Genomic DNA, 16,398 nt, shown 5'->3' on the forward strand with positions numbered 1-16,398 from the left:
TAATAATAATAATAATAATAATAATAATAATAATAATAATTATTATTATTATTATTATTATTATTATTATTATCGTTGCGTCATTCAAATGACTCTAATTATTTTTGATCAATGCACCTTTTTAGTTTCCTGGAGGCATAGTATTTTTACCGATATAAATGCAATTTCTTGACATATTAGTATAAATAGTTTTGAATAAGAAGTTTCTTTCCATTGCAAAAACTAGTAGTCAATGCTTTTGGAATTTGTTTCGTCCGTCATCTTTAGGTTAGACCATCTTACATATATTGTAATGATAGGCGTCTGATATACATTATTTTAAATTACGTTTTAAAAATAGGATTTTATCTTGCACATACTATTGGACATACCTTTATAAACGTGCTTTTTTGTCAACATATAGAACACGGACTAAATGAAACAATTTTAATTTTCATGGAATGACTTTTCCCCAAACATTTATAACGAAACCAAAGATGGAGGACTATGATTCCAGTGGAAGTACTTATACAAGTCTAAAACACCATATGAGACTTATTTATATCTTCACCTCATGTTAGACACTTCGTCCTTTTATGCGCATATGTTGGACACACACACACACACACACACACACACACACACACTATCGATTAAGGTATTCCAAAATTGATAAACAGAATCATTGTTCTTACCTAGAACTGTGTACAATCCAGTTGTCACAAGCAATGCCACAATCGATACGTACATGTTCCATCCCACAGACATCTGGATGAAGAGAGCACCGGCGAATATGCTGACCTTAAATAAATAAGAAATAAATAACTGAATTGGAAGCAATAATGGAGAAACTTTGTTCGACATTTATCTGTTATTTTGAAACTATTCCGGATATTAGTAGTTTAGCACTGAGAGGGAGAGAGAGAGAGAGAGAGTGTACCGCCAATTTCGTCACAATGTACAATACAATTGCAAGAACGCTGAGGTAAAGTCGGATTCTTTGCCCGCCGAATCTCTTTTCTAAATACTCGGGTAGTGTAAATACCTGGAAAAAATACACGAATTTTAACTCTACAAATCCGATAAAGAATCCTCGCTGGTAAATCTGTAATTTTTACTTTGTGATAGGCAGTAGTTCGTAAAGAGTTCATTATGAAACTGATAATATGCTTTACAACTGCAGTAAAAAATACAGTCTGCTTTGTGTTTTGTATTAATAGATCAGGATACATGTATGCTTACTGGGTAGTTATATAACCAATTATGTCTTCTTTGGTGTCTTTATGTTACGTAACTGTAAAGACTACTGTAATTTCGTGTAAAGAGTCAGGATTCTGTAAAATAAAAAAGCAAATCCTGCAATTTTCATACTTACACCAGCAGAAATATATACTGGAATAAACAACCATGCCATCATAATCAGAAGTGGCATTGCCTACAATAAAAAAAGAAATGATGAGTACGAATCTATCCATCCATCTATCTATCTATCCATCCATCCATCCATCTCTCTATCTATCTATCTATTCGTCCGTCCATCCACTGAACTATCTATCCGACCATCTATCCATTGATCTACCTATCCATCGATTAATCTATCTTTATATCCATCTCTTGATCTATCCATCCGTCCATAGATCTATTTAACAATATGTCCACATATCCTTGGATCTATCTATTCTTCTGATAATCTGGTCATCACTGTTAAGAGTCAGAGAAGAATGTAGGGATCACATGATTAGAAAATATATGTTCCCACTTTAAATACAAGAGAGACTAAACGTTTCCTCATTAAGCAGTAGGCTGGGTGGTTCTTCTTAACCATATTCATAAATTAATAGGAAACATTGTCACATATAAAGAGACAAAGTAAGAGAGATCAATAGTTTGAAAATGAGCTACAACAATATTTTTAAATAATTCGGGGCAAAATCGGCGTGTAAGAATACGAAAGTTGGCAAGAAGCAGGTACTGTTTAATGCTAGAGAGATTTGTAGGCTGTTAAAAGTAACTCACTGGTAACAAGTGATGAAAACGCAAAATGGCTTTCTTTCTTGCTGTAAGGTAGTACTGGTCTTTCACAAGAAGAAACGGTTACAGCTACATGCAATCAAATTATATGTACTTCAGGTGCTCAAGCACATTTAGTGTTTAGGATACAATGGAAATGTTATTTGAAAACTTAATTTAGGCAAGCTAAACTATGATTCAGATGAAAACGCCACGATAAGATTTCAGCACTATATTTTAGGTTTAGCAGTTTGGCTAGAACATTTTGGTGGTATGGATGGTATATTGTTTCATGACTGAAACAGATAGATTTGTGGGTTACAATTACAATTTAAAAAACTATCTGATGGATCTAAACGAGGACAGAACACACCTATAAATACCGACATATATTTACAGCAGTGATAAGCAGTGTATAACAATTCGTCAAATCCTGTACAATAAACTGCATGAAAAAGAGCACGGGAAATATCCAATGCACAACAGCAAGTAAAGGCTACTGAATAAATGATAACCCACTGAGATGTATGCATTTCATAATGACATTCGGAAACGAAATATAATAATAATATAATAGAATGTGGCACTATGCGATCCAATTAGAACAATAACTGAAAAACATAAACGATGAATTCAAACAAAGAGATTAAGAGATTAAAAGGTTAACAAATGATTTTTGCTGCAGTATTACTAACTTGAATAACAAACAATATAATTCCCAACACTAGTACTTTGTCAAAGATGAAAAGAAAATACTTTAACTGAGATAACCAAATGTGAATCAAAATGTGAATCAAAACGTGAATCAAAGCGTGATTCGAGCTGTTAGGACGATATAGTATTTATCTAGTATGGACATGAAGAATAAAACAGAATGATTAAAAATGTTATATTTCACCACTTTTATAAAAGATTACATGCTGAGATAGACTAGAACAGATATTGAGGAAGATGTTAATTGGGAATTAATAATATCGCTGTCTTGCAAGTTAGCGTTGATCAAAGAGACAAAAGAATAAAACGTATAACACAAGAATTCATCGATTTGGAACAAAGATTATAAAGAGAAAGAGCAAAAATGATATGGATTAAAAGCTGATCCATTAGATGATTGCATTGATACATTTAAAATCAAATTAACAAAATAAATATAGAAATTTGAAACCAAATTAGCGAAATGAATATAAAACAAATTGAACTCGGGGAGTGATATATATACTATTACATTCTATAATAAAATTAGAACACCAAAAGAAAATAGATAAATTTAAAAATGAGCTGGGTGATAAAGCCAAAACATACACCCCGATTCATAGTGCTTTATAATTTTAATTGATCAATTTGGATAATCATAAATGTGCTCTAATTGTATTTAACATTCACACTAGCGAAATTATTTTTTTTTTTACTATGACAGTAACAAATAGCCAAAAACAAGGATGTCTTAAACATATTTAAGAATTAACTACACCCCAAAAACTATCTTTCAGTCATAGATTCAAATTTGCTCCATCAATGTTTGCTGAACATAATTCGTATTAATTTTGTGCTTGATGATCAGGCAAACATTCAAACAGCTAGCTCAGTCGGTTTTGAAATTCACATTCACTTAAATGAAATCATTACAAGCTTAGATTTCATTTCTTCAGGTGTGTGTGGGAGATGTAATAAGAACGGTGCAGCTCAACGAGAGAGTATAAAAACGTGTGTGATATATATTTTCAAATAATTTGAAAAACCTGAAAGAAGACAAGTTAAAATACACATGAAAGACATCACAAAACAAGAACATGCTAATGAGGTGCAAGTTATCGAAATAAAGCACGGATAAAATAATTAAAGCTGTTGTATATGCCGTGAAAAACTTTGATTGCATTTCTAGAACGCTTAAAGATAACACCTGTCTCTCAAAGGAACTGACATTCTATTGGAGTAAAGAATTTGCACGAATTCAAGATAAGACCATTTCTTCCTATTATCTGCCGAGTATTAAAACCATCTTTGATATTCTTCAGCAGTGACAAGATTTTCAAATTAACTAGTGTGGCACAGATAATGGAAGTCAGCTTGGCGTCATTTTCACTTAGGACAAAGTGGACACCAGTATAAGTCGTTTTGTTAAAACCCAATGCCATAATGATCATCCATTCAGGAGGAGTAGTGATATTTATTTATTTGGAATCAGCTTGGTATCATAAGAAATCTATTGATGAAAAACCGATGATGATAAAGCGATCCATTTCAAGAGAAGTAGAGACAACTTTATTTTCAAGAGATGACTTTTCGTTCAGGATTTACAATAATACAACTTTCAAAACTTACTCTTGCGGTCATACTGGACGTCAGATAGGCACCGTTTACATTTAAGACCAACTGGAAATCATAAGAAGTTTTGTATAGTAAACCCCACGTCAGTTTGAATTTCTTTTCAAGTAGAGTTGTGAAAACATGATTGGACGGCTGCCATGGTGGATATATTGGACGTAAGATTGGCAATATTTTTTATATACAACAAGCCAAACATCATAAAAAATCTTTTAAATGAAAAACATATGCTTATATGATCATCCATTCAGGTGGAGTAGCAATAACAAGAATTTCAATATGCCTGCTCTGACAGAAACATTGGATGTTAGTCTGGCACTATTTTCATTTACGATCAACTAAACATCATAATAAATCTTTCAGTGAAAACGCCGTGATGGTATGACCATCCATAACAATAACAGGGTTGTCAATATGGCGTCTGTAGCGGTCATATTTGATTTAAAATCGGCACCATTTTAATTAAGAAACAAGCATTCGTTATAAAATTTATTTTAATAAAAACCCCATGTTGATATGATCATCCATTCAGGAACAGAATATATAGCAAGATTATCAAGATGGCCGCTTTGGTGGCAATATTGAACGTTCGAGCATCACCATTTTTGCATTTAGGTCCAACTAGGCCATGTGAAGAATGTGTTTATAAATTTTCGAGTAAATCCAACAAATAGTTTAGGAGGAGTAGCGATAACAAACTTGAACTAACGGACAGACGGACGTCATGCGACAGACGACGCTGGTCAATGGACAACAGACCATCACATAAACTCGTCTGGTCTATCACCAGTAGTGCTAATTCATACCCATGACGTATTACAAAATGTTTTTGTGCTAATTTTGTAAAAATCAGATGGTGATGAAACCATTGAATAACCCTTCATTATTTTCGATATATTTTCCATGTATAACTATGGCACATATGTCAAGTTTGTAAAATATCAGCAAGAAAACGAACCAGTATAAATTCAAATACAACCAATTGATATAGATCGAATTTCTAACTCGAGGCTAACAAAAGATAAATTATGGTACTACGTGATCTTACAAATTCTGGAAAGACAAAGTTGGCACTATATTTAATTGAAAGCGAAAACAGGCACTTCTTTTCCTAACATACAGTTGAAAAGTTGAAAATAAAAGAATATAAGTAAACTTTAATGAGTTTGAAATACCGATCTGATTACAAGGTCTGACCATATGGGAATATGTGTTTTACGAACTAGATAACGTTTGTAATTCTAAGGTGACCTTACTTACCATAATGTTTATATTTCATGACCGTACAATCTAATTAAATTCATCTCTTAGTGATGTACAGTTTGTTTAAAGAAAACATTCATTGTACCTGTTAAATTTCAGATCATTTTTTATTACCTGTTTATGTATCTCATTCATACATTTTGTCGTTTTTGTCTGTCGCAAGGTAATTAAGCTTACTTTAGAGTCGTCTTTGTCTGTCGCAAGGTAATTACACTTACTTTAGAGTCGTCTTTGTCTGTCGCAAGGTAATTACACTTACTTTAGAGTCGTCTTTGTCTGTCGCAAGGTAATTACACTTACTATAGAGTCCACGACATTTTGTATAAGCACACCAAATTATACATCTTTGAAAAGGCCAGAAACTTCTTAACTCATTAGGAAAACACTGAACATATTTTCCTTCGTTTAATAACATGACATACAATATAATGTTATATTTTAATTTACTGTCCAAGTAATACACATGAATACATAGCGAGTCTGTAATTAGCTAGCTCAGTTTGTCACCATGTTCTGGCTTTATCTTGTTGTAGTGAAATTCGTACATAAACGCCAGCTTAGTTCTAGCACAGTAAAGCAACTATAAATGGATTTGGTTAATATCATTGTTTTGTCTAGCACTAGATTGTTTAGTCATGATTGTTCTTCTTACAAATTAGAAACCTTTCCGATATCTGTGATTGGGATCGGGGGTGGGGGTGAGGGAGGATTGCATGGGCACATATTTTCACTCTCGTTCTCTTGCACAGATTGTCCAATTTTACTGAAGAGATTATTATTTGTGAGTTTGAAGAAGGAATTTCAAAGTCTCTGTCTGCTTTTTACGCTGAGAGTAGGATTCAAATCAATATAAGATTTTAATCAAGGTTCTTCATCAAATAACACGCCTCTATGTAAGTTCTTAAGTTTAAACCTAATTAATCATACAATGTCAAATTAAGATAATTAGTGGATAACGTCGCTAATTTTGTTCCCGAACATGCACAATAACTTAGGTACTACCGGTTTTGTAAACATTTTATTCTCATCCAGTTTCTCATGTAATGGTTATAAATTACATTATTGTAGGACTAGTTTCGTTAGGTTCTAATGCGTACTCTTTGAAACAGTCATGCAGTTATCTTGGTACCTCTAAATCTACTTACAAAATACCATCAAACATCATTTTCCTAGAGGCTACCATCAACCATTTAACCATTTTCCTATTGGCTGCCATCAACCATTTAACCATTTTCCTATTGGTGATCATCAAACTTATAAACATTTTTATATTGGTTGCCATCTAACATTCATGACAGGCATGAATAGATAATTCTACATCGATAAAGGTTTTTATGAACTAGGTATATAAAGGATGACATCGAACCTGACATCTAATATTCCATCATCTATCATGTTAGCTTCGCCATTGACATTTTACACCTGATTTGTTTTAGCGTAACATACTAATTCCTCATTTAATTCCTGATTCAATCCTCAGGAATATATCATAATTTCTAAGCAATTAGTATCATACTAAGCAATTAATATTATACTTTACTGGTATATTTTAGCTGTTGTTATTGTATGCATTCAACATATAGAACTTTTAGTTCTATATCTTCATTATATTTCATGTAAAATATACTTACTAGGGAAGTTTAATTTTATTGCCTTAGCTTTTAAAGGAAACTTTTACCGGTCAAGTGAGTTAAGTAAACTTGATTTACATTTGAATATAAATATTATTTGCCGACTTTCCTAACTTCGTGCACCCCTTCCCCTTTTTGGGGTTCAGAAGTTTAGAAATTTTACTGTAGTTCATTTTTAAACTTATTACCTTCATTGCTTTCTCTCATTTGTTTGTGCCCAATTTTCCAGTTGCTTAGGAATTTTGTTGGGAAAGATCAACTGCTATACTACATCGATATATATCTTGCTCCACTGTACCCTTACAATGATAATGTTTGGACCGATACCAGATAGGTGACCATGCAATATACATTTTTACAGGTAAATATGTGCAATACCGTTTCGGATAAAAAGATGGATAACCCAAGAGTAAGAATCCATTTTGAATGATGGAATTGATATTGTTTAACGTACTCTTTTGTTTCGAATCTGCTTCAGGGGCTAATTTGTTGTTAATATGTCCCTGTTAATTGACCCATTGCAAGCAGGCGGAAACATTACAAAAAATACGTTTGCAAATCTATATACCTGGAATTAAACGCTTCATCTACTGATGTACCTATTCTAGAAATGTGGAATGTCTCTTTTCCATGCGAACAAATGTGCGGATATGTTGCAAGGACTAGAAGACGGACTGAGAGCTTCAGATGTAAATGAAAGAAATCACAAATACAAACAGTGATTTACTTCTCTGTTCATTTACTCTGAAATAATTTGCTGTGTTCTGCCACCAAACGGATTTTATAAATTATATTTACGGTAGGCACGTTTTTGGACGCCTTACGTGTCGCACATTTTTGACGAGTTTTGCAGAATCTAAGCTCTGCGTTTGCAGTGTGCACATGACATAAATCATACTTAGACTCATCAGCATTAACTTGTCAACTAGGTTATTTTAGTCATATTTTCAAACCATTTACAATTCTATGGCAATACCCGATTCTTCCTCTTCTTGTTCTTCCTCTTCTTCTTCTTATTATTATTATTAAATTGGTAAAATTAACATTCTAACTACTTGTACATAATGTTGCTACGGATATCTATACCACACGTATTATTTTATAATATAGTTTTTATTTAAGTCATTAAGTCATATGGCTAATGATAATTTTTTATGCTAATTCTTTGATAATATGGCTGGCCTGTACTATAAGACGTATAGATGTATGTATTACTTCCATTCATAAAAAAGGTTGAATTGCCAATTTCACATCTGCATTATATTTCGGACTAAATGGTCAACCAATGAGTTGAATGGAGATCAGGACTAACATCACGTGATGTAGGGATTACATTTGTATTGCAAATATATCATGACTGCCCTACATTGTGATTGGTCAAATTATTAAAAAGGCAAGTTTTGGCTGTTTAAGTATTTCGCAATATAAAATAATTTAAATATTCGAGAATACTTTCAAATAATTCAGATTTGCTTATTTGATGCGCATTAGGTGACTATTTGTGACATTCAACTTTCATTGGATTCACCTCGAAGTAAGGGGCCCCGAGTGGCCGAGTGGTCTAAAGCGCTCTTCGTTACGGATCACTGCCATCTCACCTCTGTCTGCGGCGGTTCGAGTCTAAGATTCAGCCAAATGTGGGCATGTGAGAAAGCTTGCCAGTAGCTTCTCGTGGGTCGGTGGTTCTTTCCGGGGTTTTCCGGGTTCTTCCTCCACCATTAATACTGGCCGCCATGTATAGCCTATCGTGCTGAAAAATGGCGTTAAACCCCACAACAACAACAACAACAACCTCGAAGTAAAAGCCTTTTGATACTAAATCAGTGATTCTGCTGTGGTGCTAGCACATAACCAATTAGAACTTTCATTCAGAATACTTTGGCGCGTTTCCAGATTACTGTCAAATTGACATTTAGGAAATTATGGAATTCATATCATCATGTAATTTTTTTTATAATTCTTTCACTTTGTTTGTTTTAATATTTTAGGGAAATAAATAGTTTAAGCAAGTAGGACATAACAATGCAAAAGAAAAGATCAGATTATCAAGGTTTCATTGTAAAACATCCATTTTCTTTTGCTATTACCACTCCGAAATATGTGATGTATTTACCTTTCTTCTTGAAGAAGGTATATGAAATAACGGCACATACATGTATAAAAGTCATCACATTTGGTTATATGTATTAAAGAAGACATTTTCTGTTTCAAAGAATGTAACCGGTTTTCTTTCAATTGGAAACTAAGATGTAAGAGTAATATTTTCAACTAAAACAGAACTTACCAACCATTCATAAAGAACAATAGCAATTCCCGATGTGGCACCCGTTCCAGCCAAGCCAATGAAATGCTCACTTCCAATATTGCTAGAGAACAACGATGCGCCGACCTAGTTTATTCGAAAGAATTCACATTAAGAAGGAGAGAACATGGAACATTTAAACTTGTAAGAACTGTGGACATATAAAAAAGTATATTAGATCAGTATGAACTACTTAATGCGTCTGTCATCTAAAACATATTTTGCTTTTCAGTTAGCTTCTGGGACATCATTGCCATTATGATTATTAAACATTACTCTAAGAGTCATTCACCATGACACCAAATCAAGGCAGTTCGGTGTCTCTCGTATAGTAACGGAGGATCTTGGTGACTATTCGAAGCTCTCTCTGCGTGTGTGTGTGTGTGTATGTGTGTGTGAGAGAGAAAGAGAGATAGAGAGAGACAGACAGAGACAGAAGAGAGAGAGAGAGAGAGAGAGAGAGAGAGAGAGAGAGAGAGAGAGAGAGAGAAAGAGATAGAGAAAGAAAGAGATAGAGAGAGAAAACAAACCGGCCACCATGGCATGCTGCGACCAGCCAAGAAATAACTTTTCAAACTCCCTCTGTTGGGACGAAACATGGACTGAAACGATGCAGGCAGATTTTACAATTTTAAAATCTATGTATAGATCATTATTTGACATTTGTTATCTCCGTGAGCAGCGGAGAGGGTAAGGTAAACAGACCACTTGCTTTAAAGTTCATTTATGAAAATAAAACTTCATAGGAAAAAGAAAATATCAGTTCAATAACACAAAATCGAAGCCTCGAACCAAAATTGAGAGTTTCTCTAATTGGGCTAGTTTATTTTGTTACTCTATCTTTGTCGTTCGTGTTTTTTCTAAATTTGTATATGGTTTGTTTACATTAATATTTTCGCAGCTCATTATTTTATAAATATATATTTAAAATATTTTTTTATACACATTATTATATTATTATTATTACATTTACAGCATTATCTTAACTATATTAGCATATTTACAGCATATTATTACAATCTTAATTCTAAGGACGGCACAACATATATCAAGATATTTACAGTTTTATTTGTTATGTCTGGTGTGGCAAACATTTTTCAGAAAAAATGTGGGCACCAACAGTATTATTACGATATATGCTCGATGTAAAAATATTAATATCGCTGGTTGTAAGTGAAGCAATTATATCATATAGTCCGCAGAAAAAGGTTTGGTTACCACAGCAAAAGAAATGTTCTGATGATGAAAATCCTGATATACCGATTTTGAGAATAAAATCGCAAAAGATCTTGGCAGAAAAATAATTGTTGAATTTACCCAAGGAGGATCATATGATGATACATGACATTGTACAAGATTAATTATAGTTGATGCTGAACTAGATTTTATAATTACCGATACAACGAAGAGGAATACATTTATAAGTCGAGAAATAGTTTTCTTGCCGTATGGAACTAAATTAAGCACAATTGTGAGTTATATTGATGGTGAGTCACCGCAATATACTCATTTAAGATCTTTAATGCTCGCGTATGTGTCGATAAATTTATTATCCATGATAAACAGATTTCCTGATACCGCAGTTAGAGTCGCAACGGATTCATTTTAGATCAATAAAAAACATGCAGTATTGTTAGAACAATTAAATATAGGCATTTATGCATCATAGGGCGAATGGAGAATAAAACAAGAAAAGATACTTAGTTATTCTGAATCTGCCGACGTAGAAATCAAAAATATTTATTACAAAAATAATCAAATATCAAAATTATCATCAGCACCATCGAAATATGATCCTATAGCTAGACATAAAACAGTTTACCTCAGTGGGTTTGGAGGTTCTGGTAAAATAACACGTGGGATTGAATTATTTCAAAGTCTGCTGATATAATTGTGTTAACCCCTACACATAGACTCGCCAGATTAATGAACGAACGAGGAGTTAAATCTGATACTTATCACAGCTTCTTTCGGTGGAAGGGTGATAGATGGACTTCTGAACAAATGTGTTAAAGATATATTCCAAGGATAATTATTTGGGATGAAATATGTACAGTGCCGCTAGAAACACTAAAAATATTTCTTGATTTGTTGTTGACACAAATACTGCTGTAATTATGTGCGGCGATCATGGTCAACTACTGTCTTTTTTTGGATCATCTCCACACGAATGGCTGAGGAATTTTGTAGATTATTATGAGGAAATAAATGATGATCATAAAGCACTTGATCCAGAATTAAGAGAGTTTAAGAAATTAATCCGACTGCAACCTAATAATATTCAGTGTGAAATTATGCTTGAAATAATTTTAGAAACTACTATTAACAATTTTTGGAATATATGGAGACCAGATGATTTGATAGTTGCAAGTAGAAAGATAGTTCGCGATACACTTCAACAACAATTATTTATGTTACATAAATAAAAAGTTTCAAATTTACCCGTACCATTATGTTATCGACCAGCTGATACGCGACGACAAAATATGATGGGTTTCATAGAATTTGCACGAGTAATTTCATTATTCAACGCAGATATCACACTTGGTAATCTTGCAACCCATTCGCGAGCTCTCATCTGTCTTAATTATTTCCTTCGCATATTGATATCCAAATAACCGCTCAGCAAGTGTTCGATTAAATCGTTCAACATTGCCTTATCGCGACGAATTGCGATATGTCCTCGTCTAATTTTGACATTATGTTTTTTCATCAGAGATGATACTTTACCAAGAAATTCCTTTACCTTTTCAACCTGTAGTAACTTTGGCCATCGCAAGAGTCGTCGTTGATAAATTCGTTCAAAGCAGATACAACTTCAGCTGCCGTTTTAGTTGATAGTGGTTCTGCATCTTTATATCTACTTGCAACGTCAACGACAGTTAACGCGTATTGGTATGTACGTAATTGACGTCTACTAATTTTAATAGTATCGTGTGGTAAAAACAAAATATCTGTTCGATGAACTTCATTAGGACTGCTAACATGAAAATGTGCGTACTGAAAATGTTTAGGTGGTGGTAGTTAAATTTGCCATATTGCTTGTGTGCTAACCGTTTTGTAGCAACAGAACGTGTAACATTTGCTGCATCAGCAAGTTTACTAATCGCTGCTCTACCCCTCCAATATCCTCTTAGGCTATAATAAATTGATTCCATTATAATAATAATAATAAGAACCTCTATAAACAGCATAGAACATCCCCCTCCTTTTAGAACATTTTGAAGAAGAAAAAAAAATCGAAAAAAAAAATATATATAAAAAAATAAAAAAAAAAATAAAAAAAAAAATAATCGCAAGAAACACCAGGCAAATGCAACAAGAAACCAGCAATGTAAAGCAAGCAGGACCGTTCCCGAGCTCTCCTTCCCACTAATGACAGCCAACCATTCAACTGTAGGGACCTTTATGGACCCACAGATTGAGGCCAAATTATCAGGGTTCCTTGAATCCATAAAAGCCTGGGGGAGGTGGCACCATTCCCTTTCCCAGGAACAACTAGCAGACTGCGGTGCAGTCAGAAAAAAGTGTCACATGCACAACTGTGCGCACGCCACTATAATTAAACTCAAGAACAAAAAAAAAATGGTTGATTAATTATCGGCCCCTAATACTAGTTTACCTTTCATCGCAGATCTTAGGAACCAATTAGCTAATGATTCTCTGAGAGATTGTTATTTATTTATGGAATTTAACGAGTGAATCAATTTCACATCTGCAATATGTCGTTGTTTTAGATTTTGGTTTTATACGCTACATCACTAACGTAACATGCTTTATCAATCGCATTTATTGGATACTCTCCAGGTCTTGGTTGATCTCGCTCGTCAAGTTGGATATCAAGTCGAGTTCCAGGGCCGCAATAATTATAACCGGTTAGATGTTTTTCTCCTGGATATCTAGCTCCTGGAGCTCCTGGTAATTTTCCTAATGAAGCGGCTATATCACCACCAGCCACGTTGTATCCTGACTGTGTCAGTAAGATAAATTTGTATTCTTTGTACCACATTTTACACACTTACCAGTAAGTGCACGTTTTATATTTTATGATGTTAAAGTTGTTAATCCATTGGTTGGGGTGGATGCTTTGCATCGAACACAATATAAATCCATATTATTTATTATTTTTGTACAACATGGATGTCATTCATTTCTCAGCGACACGAAAGCAAGAACCAGTAAAACATTATTTCAGCATTACTGAATTCCACCCGAATGATAATAATAGGTGCACTTTGATTGGGTAAAACACAATTACTGCTTGATTTGAAAATGAGATGGCTCAGGTGGGATAAATTATATTTAGTGGCACCATCTGTAGATGATCAGAGATGCTACGATGTGCTCAAAGATTTTAATGAAAATGCAAAATTGTTGGACGAGGATGGTAATGATATTATAGATTTTATCACTGATATTGATGAAGCCCCATTTGTAGATGACCTCGATGGATTTATTAATAATGTCGTAGTATACGATGATATAATGATGGACAAACAATCAAATCCATCTCGTATATTTTCTCGAGGCAGACATAAAACACGGATGTGATTTATGTTACTCAGCGATATACACAATACCTAAAGTGATCAGAGATAACTGCAATATTTTAGTTGTGTTTAATGGAGTCCATACACATATTCTGCGAAACATTCATCAGACTTGGTGTAGTGGGGACATGGACATGATTAAGTTCAAAAAATTCTTTTCAAAAGCACAATCTACTCCACACGGATTTGTAACAATAAATTTACATGATCCTCGATCGCGATATCGTATAGGTCTTGAAACAATATTTGGTTGAGACATTAGTTTTTCATTATTTTTAGATTTCTCATCAGTATCTTTATAAGTCGATTAGCTCTATCTAACTCTCATTTAGAATCATTTTGGACTCGTCTTATTACTTCATTTTCTCTTGCTTCATCTCTAAATTTTTTAAATTCATTTCCTGATTCATGTTCGGGATTAAGAGACATTATAATAATTTTAAATTCAAATTCTTTATATAAACAGCAGCAGAGAGGGTGCGACCACAAATAAGTGTCACGGTGGGTAAAGAAAACATATACAATTTTTTTTTAAAACACGAACGACAAAGATAGAGTAACAAAATAAACCAAATTAGAGAAGCTCTAGGTTTTGGTTAGAGGCTTCGGTTCTGTGTTACTGACCTTATATTTTTCATTATTTTCGTATGAAGCTTTATTTTCATAAATGGACTTTAAAGCAAGTGGTTTGTTCACCCTTTCTGCTGCTCCATGGAAATCAACTAGCTGAACAAAAACAGAAATTAGATATAAGTTGCATCTAAAGCAAAACACAGGGTGCGTTAAAACTCTATTTTCTAAAACGAATGGAGGTAAGAACGTAGCTCGTTAAAATTCGCCATTTGTTTTACAAAAATATTATGCATTACGCAATGCTGTGAACGATCTGAAAAGTAATAACCTTGTATGCACGGAAATAAAAATTGGTATTATTATTATTATTATTATTATTATTGTTGTTGTTGTTGTTTCATTTTAATGAAGAAAATACCAACTTCAGAAACAAATGACCTGAAAGCAAATCCTGATGTAAGGTGCTTATGTGTTCATAACTATGAGAAGACGCAAACAAGAAATGCATAGGTATAAACTATTGGACCGATTCACCGCAATAAACCATATTTGTACTTTGTAAAGCGCCCCCACTGTTTGTAAAGGGTGAGGATTGATTGGCAGATTGTACCTTCTTTCAAGGTGTTCGCTTTATTCGGTTCTCGTTATCTAGGAGATGATCGCCCTCGGTGTTATTGCCCGGATCGAGTAAACTTATAGGTATAATAAATAGAGATCTGAGCAGATACATAGAACAGAACAACTCGAGCCCCCCGTACACAGAAAAACAAAATTTAATCAATTACATAAACAATGGTGATAACACAATACATTAGGAAGATGCACTTCTTTTGGAATAAAGCTTTCACCGAATTTTTAAAAAAAACAAACACAAATATATTTATAAAAATAGCCGATCTGTTTAACTGATAGGATTAGTTCATCATACGATCGAGTGAACAATCGAAGTCGTTGCCTTGCACAACTGCATAACCTGCTTGTCTCTGGTTCACTCCAATCTCCCTGTAGCTGTTCTCTGTCCTTTCGCCTTTCCTTTTCCTTTTTCTCTACAACCTTCCTACTGTTTCGCCTCCCTTCGGCCCTCAAACTTTGTGTGGGTAGGTGGATATTTAAGCATGTAGATATACATATGCTCGAATACGTCAATGCGTAGGTACATCTGAGGATACTATGGGAATACGTCTGAAGAGCTATTTTCCGCCCTTTTTCTCTAAGCATTTCTAGCTTCTACCGCCAAAGTTGTGTCCGTCGACCTTCTAGACATCCGGTCCCTTGGACAAATGTTTTACAAGAGAATTTCTTCCAAACTGACTCTCGAAGTCCCCTGTACCTTTACTCTTGCAGCAAAACTTAGACTAATAAGATTTTTCGATGGGGTGGGTGGGGAAGGAAAATATTTACAGCAATAAAAATTCGTGTGGGAAACACGACCCTTATTTAGCGTAACCAATCAGAATGAAATATATTTACCGCCTTTTATCTATGCGCCAAAATTTGGGTCAACTTGACCTTCCAGGTTTTCGACCAACGGTTTCTGGAAAATTTTCAATTTCGACAGATCTACTATGAAATCGAAGTTAGCTGTGTCCCTAATAGTCTTTCTCGCGGTTAAGTAAACGAATGCTTAATTTAAAAATCTCTACCACTACGACCAGACATTTGGAATCACTGAAGTATAGCGATTTAACAAGCGCCTGTCCCCATAAATCTAATTAATTGTTCTCTAGCCCATACTAATGTGCTTTTCGTAGATCGACAGAAATTT

General features: G+C 34.0%; 1 protein-coding gene across 1 annotated transcript in view; it reads right to left on the reverse strand.

The window, feature by feature from the left end:
• The window catches only part of LOC149775682 (sodium/glucose cotransporter 4-like), a 40,228-nt gene that overhangs the window by 22,641 nt on the left and 1,189 nt on the right, over positions 1–16,398 (reverse strand). Inside the window, exons 2-6 of the mRNA XM_089943510.1 lie at positions 10,041–10,112; positions 9,493–9,597; positions 1,355–1,414; positions 920–1,024; positions 675–780 (exon numbers count right to left, since the gene is read on the reverse strand). Coding sequence (XP_089799636.1) covers positions 675–780; positions 920–1,024; positions 1,355–1,414; positions 9,493–9,597; positions 10,041–10,112 — 448 coding nt within the window. The remainder of the gene's footprint in view (positions 1–674; positions 781–919; positions 1,025–1,354; positions 1,415–9,492; positions 9,598–10,040; positions 10,113–16,398) is intronic.

The sequence above is a fragment of the Sinohyriopsis cumingii genome, chromosome 19 (genome assembly GCF_028554795.1).
Source record: "Sinohyriopsis cumingii isolate HCF-2022 chromosome 19, ASM2855479v2, whole genome shotgun sequence".
In the NCBI taxonomy this organism is placed as follows: domain Eukaryota; kingdom Metazoa; phylum Mollusca; class Bivalvia; order Unionida; family Unionidae; genus Sinohyriopsis; species Sinohyriopsis cumingii.